Source organism: Vespula vulgaris, chromosome 4 (assembly GCF_905475345.1).
Source record: "Vespula vulgaris chromosome 4, iyVesVulg1.1, whole genome shotgun sequence".
Classification (NCBI taxonomy): domain Eukaryota; kingdom Metazoa; phylum Arthropoda; class Insecta; order Hymenoptera; family Vespidae; genus Vespula; species Vespula vulgaris.
In genome coordinates, this window is record NC_066589.1 from 8059535 (window position 1) to 8085118 (window position 25584).

The 25584-nt window shown below is 29.8% G+C and overlaps 4 protein-coding genes across 6 annotated transcripts; 1 reads left to right on the plus strand and 3 right to left on the minus strand.

Moving 5' to 3' along the window:
• The first annotated feature begins 911 nt into the window (after positions 1-911).
• LOC127063482 (rootletin) lies at positions 912-16493 on the plus strand. 3 transcript variants are annotated; one of them, XM_050993339.1, is made up of 27 exons: positions 912-1494; positions 7647-7739; positions 8459-8674; positions 8784-8983; positions 9092-9476; positions 9551-9697; positions 9776-10078; positions 10165-10401; positions 10481-10617; positions 10707-10867; positions 10931-11061; positions 11137-11499; positions 11576-11935; positions 12036-12228; positions 12304-12663; positions 12759-12944; positions 13109-13353; positions 13440-13655; positions 13763-13964; positions 14044-14156; positions 14229-14405; positions 14493-14600; positions 14684-14863; positions 15059-15271; positions 15353-15658; positions 15726-16109; positions 16206-16493. In XM_050993339.1, the coding sequence occupies exons 1-27, from the start codon at positions 1486-1488 to the stop codon at positions 16491-16493; spliced, it is 5913 nt and encodes a 1970-aa protein (XP_050849296.1). In that variant the 5' UTR covers positions 912-1485. The 3 variants fall into 3 exon arrangements, with proteins under 3 accessions (XP_050849296.1, XP_050849297.1, XP_050849298.1); XM_050993340.1 differs by lacking the exon at positions 912-1494 and adding an exon at positions 5099-7408; XM_050993341.1 differs by lacking the exons at positions 912-1494; positions 7647-7739 and adding an exon at positions 8132-8371.
• Positions 16494-17949: 1456 nt separating this feature from the next.
• Positions 17950-19841, minus strand: LOC127063484 (protein Peter pan). The gene is made up of 5 exons (XM_050993343.1): positions 19567-19841; positions 19216-19496; positions 18920-19130; positions 18200-18845; positions 17950-18118 (listed from the first exon to the last, which is right to left on the minus strand). The coding sequence occupies exons 1-5, from the start codon at positions 19582-19584 to the stop codon at positions 18012-18014; spliced, it is 1263 nt and encodes a 420-aa protein (XP_050849300.1). The 5' UTR covers positions 19585-19841; the 3' UTR covers positions 17950-18011.
• A 2043-nt stretch (positions 19842-21884) lies between these two features.
• LOC127063485 (uncharacterized) lies at positions 21885-23544 on the minus strand. Its single transcript, XM_050993344.1, has one exon. The coding sequence runs from the start codon at positions 23542-23544 to the stop codon at positions 22831-22833; it is 714 nt and encodes a 237-aa protein (XP_050849301.1). The 3' UTR covers positions 21885-22830.
• Positions 23545-23680: 136 nt separating this feature from the next.
• On the minus strand, positions 23681-25208 carry LOC127063486 (uncharacterized). Its single transcript, XM_050993345.1, has 2 exons — positions 24728-25208; positions 23681-23824 (listed from the first exon to the last, which is right to left on the minus strand). Exons 1-2 carry the CDS (start codon positions 25040-25042, stop codon positions 23762-23764), a joined length of 378 nt encoding a protein of 125 aa, XP_050849302.1. The 5' UTR covers positions 25043-25208; the 3' UTR covers positions 23681-23761.
• Between the last annotated feature and the right edge of the window lie 376 nt (positions 25209-25584).

Sequence of the window (25584 nt, forward strand, 5' to 3'; positions counted from 1 at the left end):
AATCAACTATATAAGTATAACCGAAGGGACATGCGAAAGAATACACACACACACGCACACACATTTCTTTTATCATATTAAACATAATTACCGAACGAACGAGTAATCACGATTTTATTATATTATTTCTTATCGTTTGAGGACGATCGTTTGTTTTCTTTTATCGAATTAACCACAATAACAACAAAAAAAAAGAAATGTTATCTTCCTTCTCCTCGTTTTATCCCGAAACTTCTTTCCAACAATTTCAAGTCACATACTCTCTGATCTTTAATAATACTCTTTCATTTTAATTTAACTCTCTGATCTTACACCTTCAATAAAGTAAATATTTATGAGCATCTCGACTCTGCTCGGGATTGTAAAATAACGAAAGTTCCAGACACCCACCAACTCATTTATCGTATGCTTATAGAGATAATCGAACGTTTTACTGAATATCTTTGTCGAATTTCAATATTGACATTGCTCAAAAATAACGTAATAAATTATATTATACATGATCATATCCATTGACTTAGATAGCTTATTCGATTTTTGAGGGAGGTCAAATTATATATTGAAATAATACGATAATAAGTTGTCAATTCATTCTTTTTTTTTTATCACTTTTTTATTTATTTTTTTTCTTTTCTTTTTTGAAAGAGAAACGAATACTGCATTAAAATCTGAAGATCTATAATTAGTCAATAATTTCAAAATATATTTATACAATTTTTATAATATTTATACACCTTAACACACACACACACACACACATATATATATATATATTAAAATATATATATATATATATATATATATATATATATAGTGAATCACTATATATATTTTTATAAATACTATATATGAATTTATTTATTTTATACTATATACAAATACTATTATAAATTTATTTGCAGTTTTACTTAATCTACTTTATTCTTCATTCTAACATTAAATACATACACACACAATAATTTTCTAAAACATTATTGCAAATAAAAACAAAAAGAAAGAACAAAAAAAGAAAAAGCAAAAAAGAAAATGAATGAAATGATATAAGCAATATTATAAATTAAGAAACAAAATTATAAAGGACAAATAAGGAAGGATAAAAATCGAAACATATGGAGTAGAAATCTTTGTGTATGTGTATGTGTATTTATATATAAACGTTGTTGAATGGGAGTTATCCGTTCTCCGACCCTAGCTCCTTCATCGCGAAAGGGCTCGTGAGGGTGCGCGTGGAAGCGGCTAGGGGTGACTCTGCACGCGAAGCCACGACGGTGGTTCAGGATGAAGGTAGAAGCCTCGCGATAGCGATAGCGACGCTTAGTAAAAGCCGGCCGTCCGTGGCAAACACAACCGCACCCTGTTGTCAATTTCCCAATAGATCATCGAAAAGGGGAAGCCAAGAACTTTACACTGCCATTCACTACTCTAATAACTCAACTCTCAAAATACAGAACATCTTCATCCGGCTACGACATTTTCATCACTAACATGCCACGGGTAAGTTGATTATTTATATATATATGTGTGTGTGTGTGTGTGTGTGTATGGGTTTATGTATAAAAGAAAAAGGAAGACGATCGAACGATGATCATTTTCCTATTTTATTTATTCAATTTTCTTTTTTATATTGTTAAGTCTGTAACATAATGAGTTGATCATAAAAAAAAAGAAAAGAGCAAAAAATTTCATCGAAATAATTTTCGGAGGTTTTAATATTGTATTTATTTTATTATTTAATTAAGTCATAAAAGTTATACATATTTTTTTCTCTTTTATATTAAGTCGCTTCGTATTTTTTTTTTTTTTTTTAATTAATTACTTGTAAATAAACGAATAGAGAGAACTCGGTTGATAAGTCTGATATCTATGTACGTATCTACGTAATCGTAATTAAAAATAAATTTGGAATGACTTCCTCGGATATAAATTCTGATGAAATGTAAGATCAAAGGAGATAAATATCGAGTTTTTCGCGTGATCTTTAATTTATTGACACGAGGGTACATATACGTATGTATCTACGTGAGATAAATCGGTAAAGAGGTTTCAGAGGCAAATTAACTGGTTTCACGTTAGCTTGATTGACCCTTCCCATTAAATCTTCAAACTTCATAAATGCGAACGCTGTAACTAACGTAATTTTAGTCTTGTTGTACAACGATAATGATAACAGCTTTGAACGATCATCTACCGGCAATAGTTCATTTTCTCAGCACGTTTTATAATAATTAGTATCTATGAGTATGTGTATATTTTCTTATGTGAAATAATATCGTACCATTGGAATTTAATTAATGGTTATCCTATTCGTCAATCGATGATTACGTTATTATAGTAAATACATATCACGGTTCGATTGCTAGTTCGGTGTAAAAAATAAAATAAATAAATAAATAAAAACTGACGTCATAAAAAACAAAAAAAAGAAAAGAAAAATTAAAAGACGAAAAAAAATATTTTTTAAAAGATATATTACCTTCTTAGCAACGATTTGTTACGGTTATAGCAATGACCACTGGTCATTTTCACAGAGGTGTGTGACGCATCGAGAGAACAAGTTAGGGGAAATTCGTTTGAATTGTAAGCTAGCTTGTCACATGTTTCAATCTCATATATTGTCAGAGGATAATGAATAAGACACGTGTCTATTGATAGTGAGTGAATTTTGTTGATTGTCATTATGACGATGTAACATATAATTTCGCTTTTAATGAGATCGACTGTAATCAATAGTGCCGATGAAATAATGCCGATAAAACGTGGATAATATAAATTTTGCAATTTTTAATCGTGTATTATAATTTTTCTATTCGTCACTTGACATCGTCATATACATGCAAACATACGCATACAAACGCAAACATCAATGAACGAGGAGTTTATTTATGAATGGCAATTTCCGTAAGCTTGTGAAATCGATTTTATTTTCTTTTATTTAGTCTTAAACAGCACTAATTAATCGATCGAGATTTATTAGAGAGATAAAAAAAATAAAAAATGCGTTACACAACGTTTGACTTCTAATCCTTCTTAAAAATATTTCTCTTATCATCAATAATATCATCAGTGTAATCCTTTTATATACATGCATATAATACATATTCGATGTATATATGATATATATATTATATATATATATATATATATATATATATATATATATATATATATAATAAGGGAAAAATCATCGAAAGCAATCGATTACGTCAAATTATGACTTATGCATTATGCTATAATAGATATATGTGTGTCTTTGTGTGTGTGTGTGTGTGTGTATATATGTATATATATATATATGTATATATATATATATATATATATATATATATAATATTATATATGAAACAGAAGGTTATAATATGATTATAACATTTCGCATATATATCATAATTTTTTCCTCAGCGATCTGAATACGAGAGCAAAGTACAGATTTTCAATGTAAGAAAGGGAAAGAGAGAAAGAGACAAAAAGATGTAGATATAGAAAGAGGGAGAGAGAGAGAGAGATAGATGGGAAATATTTTACGTACATTACATACATACATACATACATACATACATACATACATACATATATACATATATACATACATACATATATAAATGTATCTATTCTTTGTTTATAAACGATAAAAACAGATAATTTATTCATCATTTAGAAAAGTCTAATCTGTCAAAACGTCAATTAGAAATTGCAAGAATTAACAGTTTTTCAATCGCTAATAACCATAAACATAGGCGCCAATAAAATCATGAAAATTAATAGTCGGAGAAAAATTGTCAATAGACCGAAGAAACAGATTGAATTATGTTTATTCTTCTCTTTATTTCTTTTCTTTTTCTTTGTTTCTTCCCTTTTTTTTATGCAAATTGGCCAGATTTTTTTTTTAAAACGACATTTGAACACGATGTCGACGATGTATATACGTATAAATATAACTTTCGGCTATCATGCTAATTCGAGAAAGATTAGAGCCACGTGTATCATATCAACGCGATTAGTGGGCATTGACCACTGTTAATTTCCACGAGTGATACAAATTCTTCACTTTTTTTTATCAATGATTTAAGGTCTTGCCCTGTCTTCGGTAGATCAATGTTTTTCGTTTCGATCATAAAATTTAAATATTATATATAGAATAGACTAGAAAAGTTTCTATGAGTGTCGAAAATTTGATTTTAAAAAATCAATTATTCCTCTTCGAGATTTTCTGTGCTGCTAATTGTATTCCTTTTCAGTTGTACGATTTGATAAAACGAAAAAGAAAGAGAAAAGAAAAATGAAAATTAAAATCGATCTAAAGAATTTCGAGAAAATACTGAGAGAAAAAACTCGTAATTGATTTTTAAAATCATCTATAGCATATATTTATATAGTTAATAATTAAGTTTTCTTTGTGATAGCAATTTTTGTAAAACATCGCGAATACTACGATTCACTGTCATCATAGTCACAAAGATCTTAACTATCGATACGAAAACGTAAATGCTCACGGTCAAGGGCACAACGTTAGAAGTCGTTCTCTAAAACTATGCGACCACGAAGTTATATAGCGATGCCATAGAATTCTCTCACGCTAGGGTCATAGAATATATTGTTCAACATAAGTTTCAACGAACACATTTCGAATTCACTTTTGAATCTAGACGAACGGCCAAAAGATAATTTATCTTCAAAACGAAAATATATCTAAGGAGAAGACGAGACGATTTTAAAAAAAGAAAAAGAAAGAAAGAAAAAAAAACATTTTGTATATTTTAATAAGAATATGTAAATTCGAAGCAGTATATTCTTGGAATTTTTATGGACCATTTTATAAATGTCACAGAAGTTACGAGAATTCCACGTTTTATCTATTTCTATGAAATTTTATTGACATTTTTTGTGAATTACGTACGATACCACGTGCGATATATATATATATATATATATATATATATATATATATACAGCTTTGGAAATTATGTATTCATATCAGTAGAAATATAGGAATATAATATATTATTGCACTGTACGAATATTTAAATTCTCCACTGTATATATGCATGTATATATATATATATATATATATATATATAGACGGACGTGTATATATGTATATATATATATGTATGTATGTATATATGTATGTGTATAAATATATATTATCTATATAAAAAACATAGAAAAAAAAGAGAAAGAGAGAGAAAGAGAGACGACCCTCTTTCCTTTGGAATTGGACTTGGTACTATTTAGAATAATTAAGGCTAATTGGGTGTACGTACGTTAATTAATTGATGAATAACGCATTAATTGTTATCTTGAAACGGCTTTACATCGTACATATCCGGATGTGGAAAAGCGTGTCTGAAATGTAATAAAAATACAATCGTGCAGATTGTATTTTTTACAGACACGCGCCGTAGGACTTTGTTCTGTTTTTCAGGGGAAAAAAAAAGAAAAAGAGAAAAGAAAATAAAGAAAATATGTAACGCCATTATACCATAGTCTCCTATTGTGGAAGGCTACCACAAGGCGGTTGTCTACAAAGAAGACGTGAGTTCGTTATCGTCGTGTTCGAAGTGCGAAAAACGGGGAAAAATCAAGGGAGGAGTAAGGAAATGAAGGATGATAGAAGTTGAAGAAAAGGAGTCTCAATTTACCGCGAAGACAAAGTCTATAAAAACTCTTGTAGATATGGTGGAATGGTTCAATCCAGTTCAATCGCCGTTGCCAGGGTGACAATTCAAACTCCACAGATCAAGTTTCTTTTTCTTATTATTATTACACACACACACACACACATATATATATATATATGTATATATTGTTTTTTTCGTTGCTCGTCTAGACGTTAGACAATTTGTCGTTACGTGATTGAAAGGAAAAAGAAAAAAGCAAAAGAAGGGAAAAAAATATACTTCGATATATTGTCCATATTCCAAAGTGTAACCACTCCAACGAATAATCTTATCTTAGTCTCTCTCTTCCTCATTAATTTAATTTTTATTGTTTCCTCCTCGTCTTCCTTTTATTCGTCGTCTACGCTTCTTTGGAAGAAAACTTCGTTTTTTTTTTCTTTTTTTGCAAAACGAACATGAGAGAATTTATACTCTCTTTCGGGTTACTTCGTTTCAACTTCCATCTATTTATCGATAATTCATGCATAGCTAAGTACCTCGAACGACCATGATTTTCAGACCGGTATTACGAGCTAGAACGTACTTTATCTTTGCTAGGGCTATTAGTGCAGGTGTAAAATTCCCATGGTGTACCGTAAATCGCATGCGATCACGGAAATTAATAGTCGGGGCATGTCGTGAGTTCGTACGAGTTCTTCACGAGCTATGGTCTGAGACCTTACGAGACCTCTATCACGAGCACGTGAAATCCTATAGGATGATCTACCTTCATCTTCTTCTTCTTCTTCTTCTTCTTTTTCATCTCATCTTCATTTTTATTTATTTATTTTATCGAAAAATTTCTTGTCGAAAACTTGACAAAAAAGAAAAACAAAAAGCAGGATTAAAATTGACAGAAAATCCTTTCCAAAATTTATTTTGTTCATCCTAATCGCCAAAGTATATTCCATTGGATCGCCAAAACGTGCAATTACAATGGAACCATGTAGAAAAGTTTTAATTAGTTTTAGGAACATTCTTTCCTGTTAAAAGTTCACAAAGTTTCTCTCTGTGGCAAATTCGGTAACTAACACCGTTGTCTCTTTCTTCTTTTTTTTTCCTTTTTTTCTTTTTTTCATTAAATTTACCGATCCAACCACCGAGTTTTCCCTACTTTCCATAGACATGCGATTTCACTCGACGAGTTCACGAATACTTATTTATCATCGATTTACTTTTCTTTTTTCTTTCTTGTTATAACGAAATTGCTACCTCGAATTGCACGATTTAGTATAATTTATAGAATTTCAACGACCACTTTAGAATCAGAAATAACTTTTTTTAATAGAATAGAAGGTATCGTAATATTTTCTTTTTTTTTCGAATTTATCAACGATCGAGAGATCATTCGCACCAGTGATCGATCTGGCTACTTTATCTGACTACAACGATCAATTTGACTTCATGACTCCATGACAATGTGACATTATTTTCAAAAAGATACTACAATAGCAGCGGAAAGTGGTATTACCCGTACGAAAGTTAGGACAGTATATTCGTGGGTGATATCTTCCAGGTAGCTGCTTAAGCATATATTGATTGGTGCCATTCAGTGCCTGGTAGTCGTTCATGCTTCTTCTACTTGTATTATCTGAAGGCGAAGAACTCTTCAGGAGGGTCATATTAATGCGTTGTTCTTTAAAAATCACCTTTTGGAGTATAGTGGGGTTAAGGGTTTTTCTCCATGTGTTGTTTAGTTTTCAGTTCTTTCGCGAATTTCTTACTATGTGTTACGTTTTAAGAATTAATGGGTGAGTTGATGAAAAAAATATTTTTCTTTTCTTTTATATAGTTATTATACTTGTAATATAAACTACGTGTTATATACTTATTTAAGAATTTGAAATACACGTATGTATGAAATATAGTCTATCGTCAGGGGTATTACATGCGACTCGAATTATCGACAGTCGATCTATTTAAATAAATATAAAAATTATTTTAATTAATTACTTATTATGATATAATATTTGGATTGATATGATTTAGACATTATCCAAAAATACTGGTCAGTTAACACCAAAAGGACCGATGGAAAGAAGGAGACCGCCATTACTCAAAGGAACAAGTAAAATAAAGGAGGTATATCACATAATAACTAAAATTCTAACCAACTTCAAAATTTTATAAAATTTTACTTCGAAACTGTAACTAAAAATACTACGTCTAATAATGATAAAGATCATTTTATAAGAACATAAACATTATTTTATATAATAAAAGAGAGAAAATTATAATATTCATTTGAATTTCGTATCTACTTTAACTAATTTTCTATTGGTCAATTCGAAATGCGACAAGTTTAAATTAGCCAATAGGCTAAGCATGTAAAATAATCTTTCATACATGAATTTTTATCAACTTAAAAGATAACAAAAAATATGTTTAACTTTATTTGATAAAGTAAATTAAATAATAAAATATATTTTGTGTTTATTTATATATTTGTCAAGTAATAATTTGAAATTATTAATTACCGATTTACACCAATATTTACCATGACAACACATAAACATAAACATAATCTATGCAAGAAATAGAATGGTTTCTATTTGTTCTTCCTGTTGTTTATATTATTATATATTATTTATAAATAAAAACTATTTATATTAAATTTATATAAAATATAGTTAAGATGTGTTGACACGAGGAACGTGATATTTTTTTACAGTGAAACATAACCTATATTAAAAATTAAAATACATTTTTATAATGTAATATTCAGAGATTAATATTTTTTTTTTATAAATATTTGACGTTATTATATTTTCTTGTTATTATTTTTATTTATTGTATTATAGTCTGAACGAAAAACTAGTAAAATGGATCCTACATATAGTACAATCAGTTGTCCTGGGGACGATGAAGAAACACTTTCACCAGAAGCTTTAGTCAGGCAAAATTATGAATTACGACATCGCTTGGAAGAAGAAGCAGCAAGTTATAAAAGACGTTTAGATACTTACAGACAAGCTCAACAACATCAAGCTGCTCTTGTTTCTCGTTTGCAAGCTAAAGTAAATTTGTATCCCTTTATATATTTTTCTATCTATGAGATAACTTTTTTAAATAAGTAATAATAAGTAAAATTAATTATGTAAAAATTTATAGAGAAAAATTTTGTAGGTTTTACAATATAAACAAAGATGCTCAGAATTAGAAAGTGTGATGGCTGAAACTGCTGCAATAGATAATAGTAAACTATCTACTCAACCACAAGGTACATCTGCATTAGATGTTGCACATCAAACACTTAGAGAGATGCGTGAAGAGCAAATTCATGATTTAGATACTGCATTAAAAAAACTTGCAGAGGAGCGTAAAAAGTAATTATTACAAGTAATAATAATATAATGACTTTACATAAATAACATAGTATATAATAACATAGTATATAATATTTAAAAAAAATTGTTATATTTTTTTATATGCAGATGTGAAAAATTATTAGAATTAAACACATCTTTGAAAGATCAATTAGAAGAGACTAGTCAAACAAATGAAGCTCTCACAAATGATCTTCAAAAACTAAGTAACGACTGGGATATTTTACGAGAAGAATTGACCATAAAAGAAGAAGAATGGAAAGAAGAAGAACAAGCTTTTAATGATTACTATACTTCTGAACATAACAGATTATTAAATCTTTGGCGAGATGTTGTATCTGTAAAAAGACTATTTGCAGATATTAAATCTTCTACAGATAGAGATTTATCAAAATTAAATAATCAAATTACATCTGCTACTAACGATATTGTTTCTACCTGTAATAATACAAGTATTTTTATGAAGATGCAAACAAGTATAATTCAACCGTCTGTAAGTGCTTGATAATTATAATAATTTAATGTAATAATATTATAAACAGCATTGAAAATATTTTTACTTTGTAGGTATCGCAACAAATTCAAGAATCACAGATGGTTATGGATGTAAAGTCAGAAATGGGATTACTTAAGCAACAGTATGACGTTGCACAAAATGAAATTCGGATGAAGGATGACAGAATTAATCAACTGATCCGTGAAATACATGCATTGGTATATAAATTTGTAAAATAATAGCACAAATTAAACAAACTTTATATTGTATATACAATTCTATTTCTGTGCATACAGGAAGAAAGATGTGGAGAAGCAGAAGCACAAACAAACAATATAACGCGTATGCAGGAAGATATAGAAATTTTACAAAATGCCTTAAGAGATATAGCTCATACTGTTATTCAAGATGCTGAAACTCGTGACACTGAGAGTACGCAACCACCTCCACATGTTCATTTATCACCTACTGGACCAATTCCTCAAAGATCGCCAAGACGTGGAGCGAGAGCTAATACTATACCAGCTTTTGCAGAGAGTACTATTAGTGCCGTTCAAGCCGCTTTACATAAATATCAATTAACGATACACGATTTACAAGTACATCAATATTTATAAAATTTTACTTGTTTGAAAAAAAAAGAAAATCTAGTAAAACTTAAACTAAAATAACACTTTCATTATAGGTGAAATTGCAAACTCATAAAGAGCAATTATCATCATTTCGTAAGCAAAGCGAAAATGCAGAAGAAAATGTACGAACTTTACAAGTTAAAATTACAGAACTTGTTGGTGAATTGGATACAACACGTTCTCAATGTACACAACTTGTAGAAGAGAAAGAAGTTTTACATAAAAATTTAGATACTATTAAAATGGAAAAAAATGTATTAGAAAAAAATAGAATGGAAATCAATGCTATGGTATTATTTACTTTTTGTTAATCTTGAATATATATTTATTATTTATCTCTTTTTAAAATATCTAAATATTCCTTTAAAGGTTGAAACGTTAAATGCAGACTATGAAAAAATACAAAAGGCTAATAATAAATTACAAAAAATATGTGATAGTTTGGAAGATGATAAATTGTATCTTCAAGGTGAATTGGAAAGATTATCAAAGGATGCAGAATTACGGTAAAGATTTTGTTTTCACTTTCTGTTCTTATACACCAATTTTTTTTTATGTTTTTTACTAATAATTACTGTTGCATAATTCATTTCAGAGAATTGAGTCTTCGTTCGGAGGAAAACAGATGCAGCAAAATGAGAGAAGAGCTTTTAACACTACAAGAAGAATTGAATAAAACATACTTAACAAAAGATATGTTAGAACAACAAAAATTAGAGACAGATGCATTGATCTCACAAATAGAGAAAAGTAAAGGTAAAGTTTTCACAATATATATATATATATAGATTAATTTTTTAAAATTTATTTAAAATTTAGGAGACATTGAATTAGAATTGGAACATGTATTATTAGAAAAATCTGACATAAAAGAAATGTTATTAAAATTAGAATCAGTTTGTTCAAATCATGAGCAAGATAAACAGAGATTGCAAGAGGAATTAAAAAAGGTATGCTTTTTCTAAATTATAAACAAATAAAATGTAATTAAAAAAAACGTGCATTCTAAATTGTATTTATTTTAGACTATAGAAGAGAAAAATAAGCTTGCTAATCAATGTGCAGATCAACAAGGAGATTTAGGTTCTTTAAGAAAAGAATTACTACAAGCAGAACAAACGCGTTTAGATTTGGAATCTGAAAAAGTTACACTTAACGAAAAAGTTAAATTTTTAGAAATTGAGAAGGAAAAAATTGAAATGGAATTGAGTCAAGTAACTCGCGAACGTAGCGATTTGAGCAATCAGCTCTCTGTACTTGCACGGAAAAAAGAAACATTGAACGAAGAATTAATGAGAATAAGACAGAGATTAGAACAAGCTAATGAAATGAATTCAAGGATTAATAGAAGCTTGGAAGATCTTGTAAAAGATAACGAAGAAAAACAAGTATTTATTACAAAATATAATTATAATTTTTTGATGTGACTAATAAAAATTCTAATTTACATTATCATATTTTTAGGTACTTTTAGAAACCAATGAAAAAGAACTTCAAAGATTACAAGAACAAATAGCTTCGGTACGTTCTGAAAAAGAAACATTAGAGGGAGTTTTATATGATACGCAAACTAATTTAGAATCAACGCATATAAAAAAGTCTCAATTGGAAAAGGAACAAAAAGAATTGTTAATAAAGCAAGAAAGTTTAAAAGGACATATTGGAAGATTAACTAAGGATTTGGAGAATAGTCAAAAACAATCGCAGGATATCAAACAAGCTCTGGCACAGCAATGCTGTGACCAAGAAGCAAATTTTCAACAAGCCATTTTTAATTTAAAAAAACAAAATGAAGAAAATGTTAAGAAATTAAACGAGGAGAAGGTATATATATATATATATAAATAAAACTTTAAATACGTGACTTCTCGACCTTTATCATTTCTATTATGGCATTATTAATTAATTATAATTTTAATGATAGGAACAATTAAAGATAACGTTAGAAAAGAGATTACAGCAATCTTTATTACAACTTGGCGGGGAAAAAAATGACGAGATTAATCAATTGCAACAACGAGTTGAAGAATTGCAACAGCATATTGAAAATTTATGTCAACAGCACGAAGAAGTTCTACTTAGGGCTGAGAACGATAAACAACAAGCTCTCTTAATTGGTACATTACATTTTTATTTTTATATTTTTTATAATTATAAAATACGTAAAGCATATTTTTTCGTTGTTATCGTAGCTCATCATGATCAACAAGCACTGATGGAGAAATTAGAGAATGCCTTGCGTGATTTGGAAGAAGAAAAAGGGAATTTGGAACGTTTAAAAAGAGATACCTCAATTCGTAGCGAACAGGATCGTAATAATCTCAATCAGTTACGCGATAATTTAAATCGATTTAAAACAAAATTAGATGAGACCAAACTGAAGGGAGATGAAGATAGATTGAAGCTCGAATTAAAAATCGAAGAACTTTTGAAAGAACGTGAATCCGTTCAAAAGGAGTCAGAAGAACTTAGAGTGCAATTGCATATGGCGGAAGATAAATTAGATGGACTTCATAATCAGTTGCATGAGACTGTTAGAAAATTGAAAGACAGTAAGTCCTTTTCTTTTTTTTTTTTTTTTTTATAATACTTATAATGCATTAATATGTAAATAATTTATTATTAAATTCATAACTTATTGTTATAGCTGAAAATGTTAATGATACGTTACGCAAAGAATTGGTTGACGTTAGACGACAATTAACAGATTCAACATTTGAAAAAGAAAAATATAATACAAGTAACAAAGAATTAAGAGAACATATTAAACGTATAGAAGGTGAAAAACGTGAACAAGGAAGAGCGTTAGAGGAAACTTATCAAAAAATTGCAGGTATTATATTTGATTTCTTAAAAATTAGAAATTCATCTTAATGTAAAGAGAAGATAATTTTTAGGAATTTGGTATTAGAATTTCTTTTGTCATAATTTTTATTGATTTTTTTCTCTGTTCTTTGTTCTATTTTTTTTTATCTTTTTTTTTTTTATTGAATGTAGCATTAGATGATGCAAAAACAGCGATGGAAGCAGAAAGATCTCGTCTTCAAGTACAACTTCGTGATATGGAACGTGATATGTTACAAATACAACAACAATTTCGTCTCACGCAGGACGAGTTACAAAAGTCCAATGAAAATAATGCACAAGCACAGAATAATGAAAAGGAGTTACAAGCTAGATTAGCGAATGAAACGGAAGAAAGAGAACGTTTGCAACTTCAATTGCATCAAGTTAAAAAACAGGTAAATTATTATTAAATTACATTCAATCTTTCTTTCTTTTTTTTTCTATTATTCAATACAACAATAACGTTTCGAGAATTTTATAGGTATTGGATTTAGATAATAGTTTAGAAGTAACCAGACAGGAATTAGGTAAATTACGATCTCGTGCAGACGAAGAGGATGAAAGATGGAGATCTCGCGAGCAAGAATTATTAGTACGATTGGAGGATAGTCGTTGCCGTGAAAGAAAACTCGAAGATCAAAAGCACAATTTAGAAGTTTGCTTAGCCGATGCTTCCCAACAGATTCAAGAACTTAAGGTATTTTTTTCCTTTTTTTTCTTTTTTTTTTTTTTTTTTGAACGAAAAACAAGTGTTTTTTTTTATGTGATTACGCACAATGCAAGTTGTAACGCATTTTATATCAGGCACGTCTTGGAGGATCCGAAGGGAGAGTAAGAGCTTTGGATGCTCAATTATCTCAATTAGAAGTTGCTAAAAAAGAAGTGGAACAGAAATTGAGTAGCATTGGTTTAACATTACGTCGTATCGCTGGTATTCAAATGGACGGTTCTGTGAATATGCCATTTAAATTAATGAGCCCTTCGAGAAGATGGAGTCCTGCAAGAGGTATGAAATTGATTAAATGAAATTAAATTGAATTAAATTAATATTTCTTATTATATTTTTGTAATATGTTTTACTATAGGACACGAACACGGTGATTCTAGCAAAGATATCGTGATCGATGTTGATCCAGAAGCTGTAAGAAGAGGCATGAGATCTTTGATGCAACAAGTAGCACAAATCGAACGTGAAAGAGTATGTAAAAAATTATTATCAATGTAATCGTGAAATTATTCTTAAAAATCATATTCTATTTTTACGTTAAAGGATGATTATAAAACCGAATTGTGTAGTTTGAAAACACAACTTAGCGAGTATCAAGAAAATCAAACTAAAGTCGACGAAAGATTGAATAATTTATTAGCAAATATGAGGACTATACAAGAGGAGAAAAATTCTTTGGAAGCTAGAATGTCACAGAGAGAAACGAGCCATCAAAGCCAAGTATTAAATTATAAAATATATTACTGACTTGTCGATAACTTAATTATACCATAATATTATTCTTTATACTCTGTATTACGTTTTTAGATGGACATGTTACAACAGAAAACGGACGAGTGCGATCAACTCCGTGAGAAAGTATTAAATCTTGAAATGATCGTTAATTCTGATACAGAAGAAAAGAATTTATACGAAGTAAGATCAATAAAAAATAAAATAATTTATTTATATGTTAAAGAATATATATTTTTTTTTTTACTCATTTATCTCGTTTTTAGGAAAAATTAGAGAAGATGAAACAGACATTGAACAGAATGGAAAATGAAAGACGTAATTTACAAGAAGAACTTAATAAGAGTGAAGCTCGTGCAACAAAGTTAGAATTACAAAGAATGTCGTTGGAAGGAGATCTTCAAAGATTACAAATGATGCTACAAGAGAGAGAAGCGAATATACAGGTATTTTATTATACACGTATGTAAAAAATGTTGCCTATCATCGGGGGTATTTATCTTCCTCGATACTCTTACCAAAAAGAAGTTGTAACAATTGCTCGACAGATGGCTCTTGACAAACAAGCGCGAATTTCAACATTCGTATAGATTTGCGGATAATTATCGATACTATTGAATTAATCGTTTTATTTTTATTAGAAATTACAAGATCGATGCGAAACTCAAAATCGTACTACTGCTGGTTTAGAGGAACGTTGTGCGTCGTTAAAATCTACGATAGAACAATTGAATCTTGCATTGGAAAAATCATTCAACACGGAAAGTGAATTGAAAAATGAAATTAATATTCTACAACGTAATCTCATGGAAACTACTACGTGTTCACAAAACAATAATGAAAAATTGAAACAGGTATGTAATTGGCAATATATTAATAAGGATTACATCGGTTTTACTATTCCATTACAAATGGTATTACACATTAAATTGCAGTTGCAGAAACAACTTTCAAATACTGAAAATGAACGCAGAGTCTTGGCCGAACGTTTGGATTCTATTCAACAATCTTTAAGTGATTTAAGACATATGAATCAGAATCTTCAAGATCAAGTTGCCAGATTGCAAACTGAATTAGCTAATAACGAAGTGCAACGATCAGGATTAGAGGCACAATTAAGATTAACTAAATGGCCGCAAGAAGGGGGTGCGGATAAAGACGAAGATTTGATGAGACAATTACAAATTGTTCAAAGAGAGAAAAGTGAGATGCGAGGAAAATTAGATGCACTTAACGACAAGGTATAAATAACGATTATTCTTAAAAAATTTATACCGTTATAACTTACTTATTTAATGAATTACATAGGTGAAGTTATTAGAAACTGAAAAACGTACTCTGGAAAATCAAGTATCAACTTTGAAGTCTGTCGGTACTCGTAGTAAAAGTTACGAACGTCCTGAGAAAGCACATATCGAATTATTAGGCAGTTCTTACAGTTTTGACAATTTGGAACAAGAAAATAGAGAGTTAAGATTGAAGATTCGAAGATTAGAAACGCAATTGGCAGAGAAGGAAGCCGAACTAATAAGAGCCAAATCGATCTATACACATTCACATTCTATATTAGAATCCAGTAGAGATAGAACAGGAGAAATAGAACGATTAAGAGCAGCTCAATTACAAGCCGAAAAATTATTAGAAGCGAGAGAGCAAAGTCATCGTCAACAAGTTATACGTCTTGAAAATCAGGTGATTTTTATTTCTCTCTCTCTGTATATATATATATATATATATATATATATATATATATATAATATTGTAATTAATTAAATTACTACTCTTTAGATTCAATTATTGCGAGAACAACTCAATCAAGAAATTAAAAGACGTCAATTATACGTTCTCAGAAGTTCACGAGCTGGTAGAGAAATGCAACAATTGAGACAAGCGTTGGGTGATTCCTTAAGAACTGTAGCACAGGATCCATCTCTTGATGCAGTACTTTTAGAACATGAAGCTCGAAAATTAGATAGTACACTCACGAGTACAACTAGTTTACCGCCGTCATTAGCATTAGCTCCACCGTCAACATATGATAGATCTTCCACTCCATCGCGATTAGAAAAAACATAATTTTGACTGAACAAAGATTTAAAAACTGCCATTATTCAAGAGAATATATTCAGGGGAAATAGTTTAATGATCTTTCATATATATGGAACTGTTGTTTGATATTCTCACAAATAGTTATAATTAGCTTTAGATTTCTCTTTAGAATATAATATTCATTGATATAGCTTACATTCCATTTAAGCAATTTATAACTTAACAATGAATGTCATTCTTGTTGACATTTTATGATCTTTGAATATAATGATTTTTACGTGAGAAAATTTTTATTTAAATGAACGTCACTTTGATAAATTAACTTTTTATCATAAAATATTATGCTTCCACTAAAAATGAGCTAAAAATTACGTTATTAACGAAAGAAAATATTACATCACAAATCAACTGTTTTTGAAGAGTGTATACATATATACACGCACATACACATATATATATGTATGTATGTTCTCATAAGTTTAGAACATAATAGAATTTACAATATGCTATTAGCGTGCGCTGAAATCAAGATTTTTATAGCATTATTTATATTATTACATTTTTTAATTTATATACTTATATACACGTATTATTAGAATCAAGAAGTTTTTATAATGTGATAGATGGGACATGAAAAAGCCATCGTAACGTTTACTTAATCCGTCCATATAGACAATAGTTATATTCCTAATATATTTACAATTTAGGAAATAACTAATTAATAATTAATTTTTATTTCAAGATGTTTAAAAACATTGAAAACCTTATAAAAACATATAGGGATTTATAATATGTCAAAGAGGGCAGTGCCTATAAAATATATCATAACAGTAAGAATAATGCTATGTTTAGTCTTGATTAGAGACTAAACAGTTATCAAACAAAAGCATTGTAGAAGATTGCTTCTGATTATATATTAGATGAAAATTAGGGTATTGTACACTAGGAAAGTACTAAAAGTGAAAATGTAGGTTGCAAAGAATGGATTGTGTCTGTTCTTTATAATTAAGAATATAGACATTCAGTCCAGAGATGAAAGCATAATCTAGTTCGTTTAAAATGACATGTTTCTATATAAAAAAAAAAAAAAAAAAACAGTACAAATATTCGGATAACGTATTTTTAATATGCCACAGAAAACTTGAGTTGGCAAACAAGTAAAATCGTGTTCCTGTTTTTCAAAACTAATGATCAATTTGTCAATATGTTTTATAAATTGTATTATGACCGGATAATATTGTCACATCCGTCACTTATTGTTTATGCTATATAAATCAAGTCACGAGAAATATTTAAATAAAACAGGAGACTTAAGTTTCAATGCAATCAATTGTAACTTCTAAAAATTGATATCGTACACTTTCGTGACATCATGTTATTACACGCGTTTGTGATTTTATAAAAATATATGTAGTTTAATATTGCAAAATGAAATAATGAATTGTCTATAAAATAGGCTTATCAAATAAACAGTGTAGTTACATTTAAATAACAATTGTAGTTCTCTCTATATTAATTTCTGTATGAATTTCATCACAAATTTTTTTATTCATTTGTTTCATTTTCAGATATATTTTTTTTTAATTTTTTTGTTTTATACCTTGGTATAAACTTATGTCGCCTTTTTTGACTAGTTTTTCCTTCAAATAATTCTGAAAAAAAAATTTATTAGAAAGGAATTCTGACTAGTCCTTTTTTTAATAAACTGAAAAAAATTTCTATAATATATTTACCCTTCTCAGGTTCTTCTCCTACTTCTTCTCGATAATATTGAGCATCGTCGTCTTCTTCTTCTTCTACAACACTTTCTTCCATAGATTCTTTTGCAATTTCCTTTTTCTTTTGCATTCCTTTTAATGATTTTTCTTTATGTTCTTCTTTTCTCAATTCTTTCTTCTTTTTATTTTCCTCCTGTGTCTTTCTTCTTTTTTCTTTAAGCTTTTTCTTCTCCTCCCGTTTCTTTTGTATTTGAAGTTTTTCCTCTTCAGTTTTATGAATAAATTCGTGAAACAAAACCTCGCCATCGAGAAGTCCACCTTCTACTTTCATTAATTGTAAAGTAATTCTTGGCCCTAATTCAGAAAGTCTAATAGCACTAGTAGTATTTTCATGATTTCCTCGAGATGATAATTTTTGCGATAACGTAACATGACTGGTAGGATCGTCTTCCGCTTCGCTTTCGGATACTGTCGATTTTGTCAAAAACTCTGAAAAGTCTTGACATTTTGAAAGATTCGGTATTTTAGCTCTTACTAATTTTGTAACACCTTTTGATAAACCAACGGGTACAACTTTAATAGCATAATGTCTAAAATCAATTATTTTTGTAGTTGTATTATAATTTAAGCATACGCAACGACGAATTGTACTTAAATCAACCTGCGAATATGATAATTATTGCATCAAATTCAATGAATCAAAATATATTTAGATTTTTTGTAAATAGAACTTACATTAGTTAAGTTTATAGTTGGGAACATGTTTTGAAACATTGAAGCTATTAATTTTAACTGCATACCCTCTCCACTAAAGTTATTTAATACAATTAAAGGAGAATTTTTAAAAGCTTCTTCAAATACCATTTGTTTTTTTAATGTAGATACTACATCTTTTGCTAACGAGAAATTATGTACTTTAAAAGTGAGCGTCGGTCCTCTGGGTAACCTATTGTATACATATTAATTGTTCAGTTTCTTTTTAATGTCAAGAGTTAAACATCACTAATAGAACACATAATATATGTACAAACCTGCAGAGTTTAAGATACATCCCAAGTTCTGTTCTTGTAAAAATACATAAATGACTAACGTGTAACACACCGGCAACTGATACAAAATCCTTAATACTATTACGTTTTCTAGCTTTCAACGAACTAGCAGTAAATGGTTCCATAACTCTACGAAAATCCTTAGTTAATTCTATTATGTGTTCTCCTGGTAAACCACGATGAATTACAAACGAGTGAGGAGCTTTTACTAAATCTTCTTTTTCTTCTATATTTAATTGTTTATTTCGCTTAACACAACGTCCCTAAAAAGATGAAATATTTATATACATAATAATAAAGCGTAATTAATATCTATACGCTAAATTAAATTACCTTTTTACGATGGCCCATCTTGTTTTCACTTTAAGGTTAAGTTTAAAACCACGTGTTCAACTTACACGATTTTATTTCCTTAAAAGTGATTTGATTAAAATCTTCTTAAAGATTATTTCACCTGCACTGTATTTATATACGATATATTTTTATTTAATATAAATTAACTTTATATAAAACTTATACATTTTATTATTGCCATATTGCGAACGATACACACAGCACCAATCGGCGTACGGAAATGGCGATCGAAGAGCTATCTATAGGGAAATTAGGTAACCAATGTCCTTCCTGGTAATTACAAATGTTATTGAAAGCATCGCTCGTAATTTGTTTATGTCTTCGAATATTATATCTCAGACGGAGAACGAAGCCGACACGCGCAGGAGTCATTTCACACGTCCGCTAATGAACTTTAATTTTAACTTTTATTTCAAATAGTAGAGTCTACAATAATACTTCCATCAATTTTATAAAATTAAAGTAATTTCGTCGAATAATAAGAATAGAAGAAATATGTAAATTTGTCAAGAGAGAGAGAGAGAGAGAGAGAGAGAGAGAGAGATGAAATCATAAAAAAAATATTATTTCATACGTATATACACATTACTCCGCATCATTCAACGGTTTCACAACATTACCGTAACTCGCAAGACGATATTATACGTTCGTCACTTTTATCAGACAGTCTTCGAAAGTCAGTGAACTCGTGTTGATTACTCGTTAAATATCACCGATCATTTTCTTCGATCAATTAATTTGTCGAGTAATTTCGATCAATCATAATCCGTATAAGAAATAGCAATTAGGTTATGATACGTAACAAAATGGAGTATATAATTTCGTACGATCGATTTTGAAGAATTCGTATTGCGTTTAATTAATAAGAGAGAGGATCGATGGCGCAAAAAAAAAAAAACATGCGTAGTAAGTAAATATTTACGTGATATTATCGAGCGTATTAACGAGAGTACGCACATTAGTTAAATAGTTCGCCTATAAATATTAATCTCTCAAGGATAAACAATTCTAATGCGAATAATATTCATGACAAAGGGTGGCATGTTGTAATAGACGCATACATAAATAAGTTTCTCGGCACGTATACGCTTCATAAGTACATCGTGCCAGTTAATTTCAGCATAAATCCTGGAAATCCCATAGACGAAGAGGAGGAGGAGGAGGAGGAGGAAAAGAAGAAGAAGAAGAGGAGGGAGGAGGAGGAGGAGGGAAAAAAGAGAAAAGAGGGAAGGTCTAACAGGCAGGGTGGGTTAGAATCGTTGGGAAGCGCGGGAACTTCGGTGTAGCTCGTTAAGCGAAGAAAACTTCTCTCACGGTCCAAAGTTCACGGCCAACCTTGCGATCTTTATCTACGCGAGCTATGTGAGAGCCTTTAACCCGTTCCACGTTGAAATTGCGTCTTCAATATAAGGACGTAGGACGTGTCGTGTTCAACGTCGAAGGGACTAGAAAATTTTTCATTAAAAAAAAAAAATAAATAAATAAATGTAGAAAAGATATAATTATAAGGTTAGGTTTAATAACATATAAATTATGATATTAATTTATTACAAACTTTTCGTAAAGGTTATATCAAAAATGAATGTTACTGCAAGCAGATATGTATGTTAATATGAGATTTAGGTTAGATTTGATTTATGTACGTGTGTGTATGTGTGGATGAGATCATGCATGAGCATGGTCAATAAGAGACTAAAAGAATTTCTTCTCTCGGTCTATTCTTTTTTTTAAACTAGAAAGAAAATTTCATTTCGATTCAGATCGAAATTCTATTCTCTTATTTCTTTTTGAGATGTACTTCCTACATCCGTCTCGCAAAAATCTACTTTTCTTTTTCTTCTTGTTTCTTAGTTCCCCGCCGTGCTGCTCTTTACCGATTATGTTTTCATTTCTCTGATTTGTCGGCGACGATGCGGATAATAGCTGCCATACGACGTACCAGCTACAGAAGATAAACGCTTAGAGTAGAGAGGTAACGTCTGCCATATGCTAGGCTGGAAACCGGCCGTGATTTTTGTCGATGTTATGCTAGTGGCGTGAGGAATTCGAAAAACAGAAAACTATAATGCCCGAGAGAACATTCGCAAAATATATACGTACGTACATACGTACCTATGTAGCAACGTTAGAACGCCGTTTCGAGGTTAGGAACGAATAATAATCTGACTTATTTCTCGTACTTACAAAAAAAAAAAAAAGAAAATAATAATAATAAAAAAATAAATAAATAAACAAATAAGATTTCAAACAAAAAATACGTGAAACGACGTAATTATAAGGCTAGATTCAATTACATATAAATTATAATATTAATTTATTGCAAACTTTTCGTAAAGGTTATATCAAAAATGAACATTATTGCAAGACAGATATGTATGTTAATATGAGATTTAGGTTAGATTTAATTTATGTGTGTTGTGTTGTGTTATGTGTGTCTGTATGTGTGTATGAGATCATACATGAGCATGGTCAATACGAGACCAAAAGAATTTCTTCTCTCGATGTATATACGTGATAAAAATATTTCTTTTCTATCTCTTAATATATCGTAGGGGAAACCAATAGAATCTCGTATACATATTTCACATTGGCAAAGAAAATAAGGTGCAGCAGACGGCGTGTACCACGCCTCAACGCACTCCTACCTTACTGATCCCGATTGTAACAGAACTTGTGCAGGATTATTCCCGTGAGCGTGTTTCGATCTAACAAATCGAAGATAGGAAGAAACTCGTTTATGCAGCTGCTATTTATATACGTTTAACCCGAAACAAACAAATGAACGAACGAAAAAAGAGAGAGAGAGAGAGAGAGAGAGAGAGAGAGAGAAAATCATTTCGTTCGGGAATAATAAATTGAAAATTTTGTAGTAAAATTAATAGCATAATATATATCAAGTTAATAGTAATAGTAGTTATAAAACGAGACCAGAAGTTTCTAGATAATATTAAAAAATCGATTACTCTTTTTTTTCACGACTTTTTAATAAATAAATAGTTTTGCGATCTGAATAAAAGAAAGAAAGAAAAAAAAGAAAAGAAAAGAAAAAATGTCATACGTTCGATAATTTTTAACATTGCTTAAGAACTCGTCAATGTGTTGCGTGACTGAAGGGATAATACAAAAATAAAAAGAAAAAAATTATCGTTACAGATAAACGAAAAGGATCAATACCCTGTTCGTAATGAATCGTTTACATATGTATATAAATTAAATACGTATATAAAAAAAAAACGAATCGATCTATCCTTGGGTAGAATCAGATTGAGTACAACTACAAGAGCTACATGTATCGCACGTCCGTGAGGACGAAGACGTGCTAGAATTTGAATCGCTCAGTTTTGGCGGTAGAATGTTGTCGTATAAATCGTCATGGCCGAGGAAGCACTCGAGGATCGACGACCGAGACCGATTTTCTTCCGTAGTCGAGGAGGATACTATGCTAGTTGAGTCACTCAGATTAGATCTTTTCACATTTGGCGGAAGTTCGCTAACTTCGTCGTAATTCACCGTGGTCACACCGTACATATTGCAAATAATTCTTTCCGGTTTTCTCATTAACATTTTATTATCCTTCGAATCGTTGGAAACTATTTTCGTCGTTTCTGTTCGGTCACGTTTCTTCTTTATCCTTCTCGACGACGTGTCTTTTCGATATTTGATATTTTTTTTTAAAGGCGACACGAGTCGACGTTTCGGTTCTCGTTTAACGATCTTACCATATTTTTTATTAATATTATTCTCGGATAATTCATTAACTCGATCGTCGTTAGAATGCTTATTCTCAACGAACTGTTTTTTCATTGATTTTAATTCAACGAACGTATCTTCCAAATCGTTATTTTCCGATAGTTGACATTGTAAAAAATTAGTGACGTCGATGAAAGAAGAATCGTTGGTAGTTGAGTCATTATTTAAATTAGAATCGTTGTAATTCACTTTTTTTTTGATAGTCATACGATCGTCGTCGTGGTAATAAAAGAAATCGTTTGATCGAGGATTATTGGAGAGACTTTTTTTTTTCTGTAATCGTTGAAATATTTTCTTGGCGAAAATCTTGCGAGATTTGAGTTTTCATTGTTTTTAGGAGTATAATCGCTCGAGTATCCATCTTTCATAACCATTTTCTTTCTTTAATTTAATCGATGATGATACCTCGTCGAAGTTACAGTCATCATTGATCCGATACCAGTAACGATGGACTCGAGAGATAACATTGCACTTTGTTTAAAGTCACCTGTCAGTAAACATCTATTTTTATCATTTCATTAAAAACAGGTTTAACTTCTTAATCGGCTAGTTTGATCTTACTTTTGAATTATGTAACTGTATTAATGACACTAACATTTTTAATTTACATATGTTTATCTTGCGTTCAATGAAAAAACAAAAAAAAAAAAAAGAGAAAGATTGCTAAAGAAACGTTCGTGGATTTTTTATTTTATTTTATTTTTTTACTTTAAATACATATATTTTCGTTTAAAAAATATTTTTTTATACGAGATTGTCTTAGATATTTTGCAACTTATATTTATAACATCGCAAAAGAACCGTCAGTGAAATAATGAATTTATTATAAGTTTAAATTTCAAGACCATATCGAGAAGTTATGTTGGAGACATTTCGCGGAAAAAAGAAAGATAAAGAAGAAGAAGAAAAAAAAAGATCTTTTCGATATATAAAATAATTTTAAAATGTACTACATTTACAACGGTTTCTTATATTAAGTTATTCTTTTCTAAGAAGAATATAAAAGTTCCTTCAATGTAACCTTGTTATTTTATTGAAGTATCGTAGCATCAATAGCATAAATGCGGTTATATGATACTAGACTATTTTACATGCATCCAAGATAATGTAACATTAGAAGCAAGATATTACGCTACTACCTAACATAATATTATATAATTATAGATATTATTAAACCGTTTTTATATTGTAGTACGTCCGTACGACGTAACGTTTACCGACGATTGCATAAAAGCAAAAGAAAAAGAAAAAAAAAGAAAAAAGAAAAGAAAGAAAAAAAGAAACGGATTGATTTTCTCCAATTTTTTCTTTCCTTTTCTTTCATCTTTTTTTTTTCAATTTTACAACTCAGTATGCATTTATATTATAATCCTAATAATAATTGACTTACCCTTTCTGGATAATATGGAATATCAATGTAACGTGATATCGGTCTATACCAGGTGCTACAACCACTTCTTAAATGAAAATAATACGTTTTACCTGGAATACTTTTGGATTTGCATTCCACCCAATCGTGTTTTTCAACATAATCGCCAAACGATCGAACGTTATTATTGAAAAATGTTGATCTTGACGGATTATCAACTTTATTATTTTTTGCACGTTCCAATTGATTATCACTGGCCAAATTAAACGTCGACCAATTATTGTCGTTATCATTTTTAGACTCATTGACATCCAACGACCAATCGGATCCCTCCATTGTTTAACATTTTTTTTTAAACAAACGAATTACGAAGTGAAACGATAAAAAAAAGATACTTATTGTAATATCACGATAATGAAATTCTTCGACACATAAGTTTACATCTTTATACCGTACTACACGATATACCGAAGTAGTGCGTCGCGATTTAACGAAGATTGGATGCTGCATTATTATAAAGCAATTGAAAATGAGCGCCATCTTCGATAAACTTTATTCTTCCTAGATTGGTAATTTTCTATTAATGCGTCAAATTACAGGAGTGCAACGTAAGAATATTTAATTAATACGCAGGACAGAGAGAGAGAGAGAGGGAAAGAGACGAGTATTACAAATAATGATTGATAACTTCGAGAAACAAAACATTTTAATAAATCTTATATACGTATGTATTTGTTAATAGATCTTATATATGTATGTATTTTTTGTTTACTAAGTTATGGGGCGGGAGGGCGATATAGGGAGAAAAAAAAAGAAAAGAGAAAAAGAAAAAGTCTAGGTATATTTTACATTAAGTTGAGAGTCACTAAAAAAAAAAA

Bases quoted from the DNA above. Each gene is read 5' to 3' on its own strand.
- LOC127063482 (XM_050993339.1), top strand. The intron at 13,965-14,043 runs GTATGAAATTGA...GTTTTACTATAG, and splicing joins AAGATGGAGTCCTGCAAGAG to GACACGAACACGGTGATTCT. The intron at 14,157-14,228 runs GTATGTAAAAAA...TTTACGTTAAAG, and splicing joins CACAAATCGAACGTGAAAGA to GATGATTATAAAACCGAATT.
- LOC127063484 (XM_050993343.1), bottom strand. The intron at 19,131-19,215 runs GTTTGTACATAT...TGTATACAATAG, and splicing joins ATGTATCTTAAACTCTGCAG to GTTACCCAGAGGACCGACGC. The intron at 18,119-18,199 runs GTAAATATATTA...TTTTTTTTTCAG, and splicing joins AGGAGAAGAACCTGAGAAGG to AATTATTTGAAGGAAAAACT.
- LOC127063485 (XM_050993344.1), bottom strand. From the start codon at position 23,544: ATGACTATCAAAAAAAAAGTGAATTACAACGATTCTAATTTAAATAAT.
- LOC127063486 (XM_050993345.1), bottom strand. From the start codon at position 25,042: ATGGAGGGATCCGATTGGTCGTTGGATGTCAATGAGTCTAAAAATGAT. The intron at 23,825-24,727 runs GTAAGTCAATTA...GTTTACTGACAG, and splicing joins TTCCATATTATCCAGAAAGG to GTGACTTTAAACAAAGTGCA.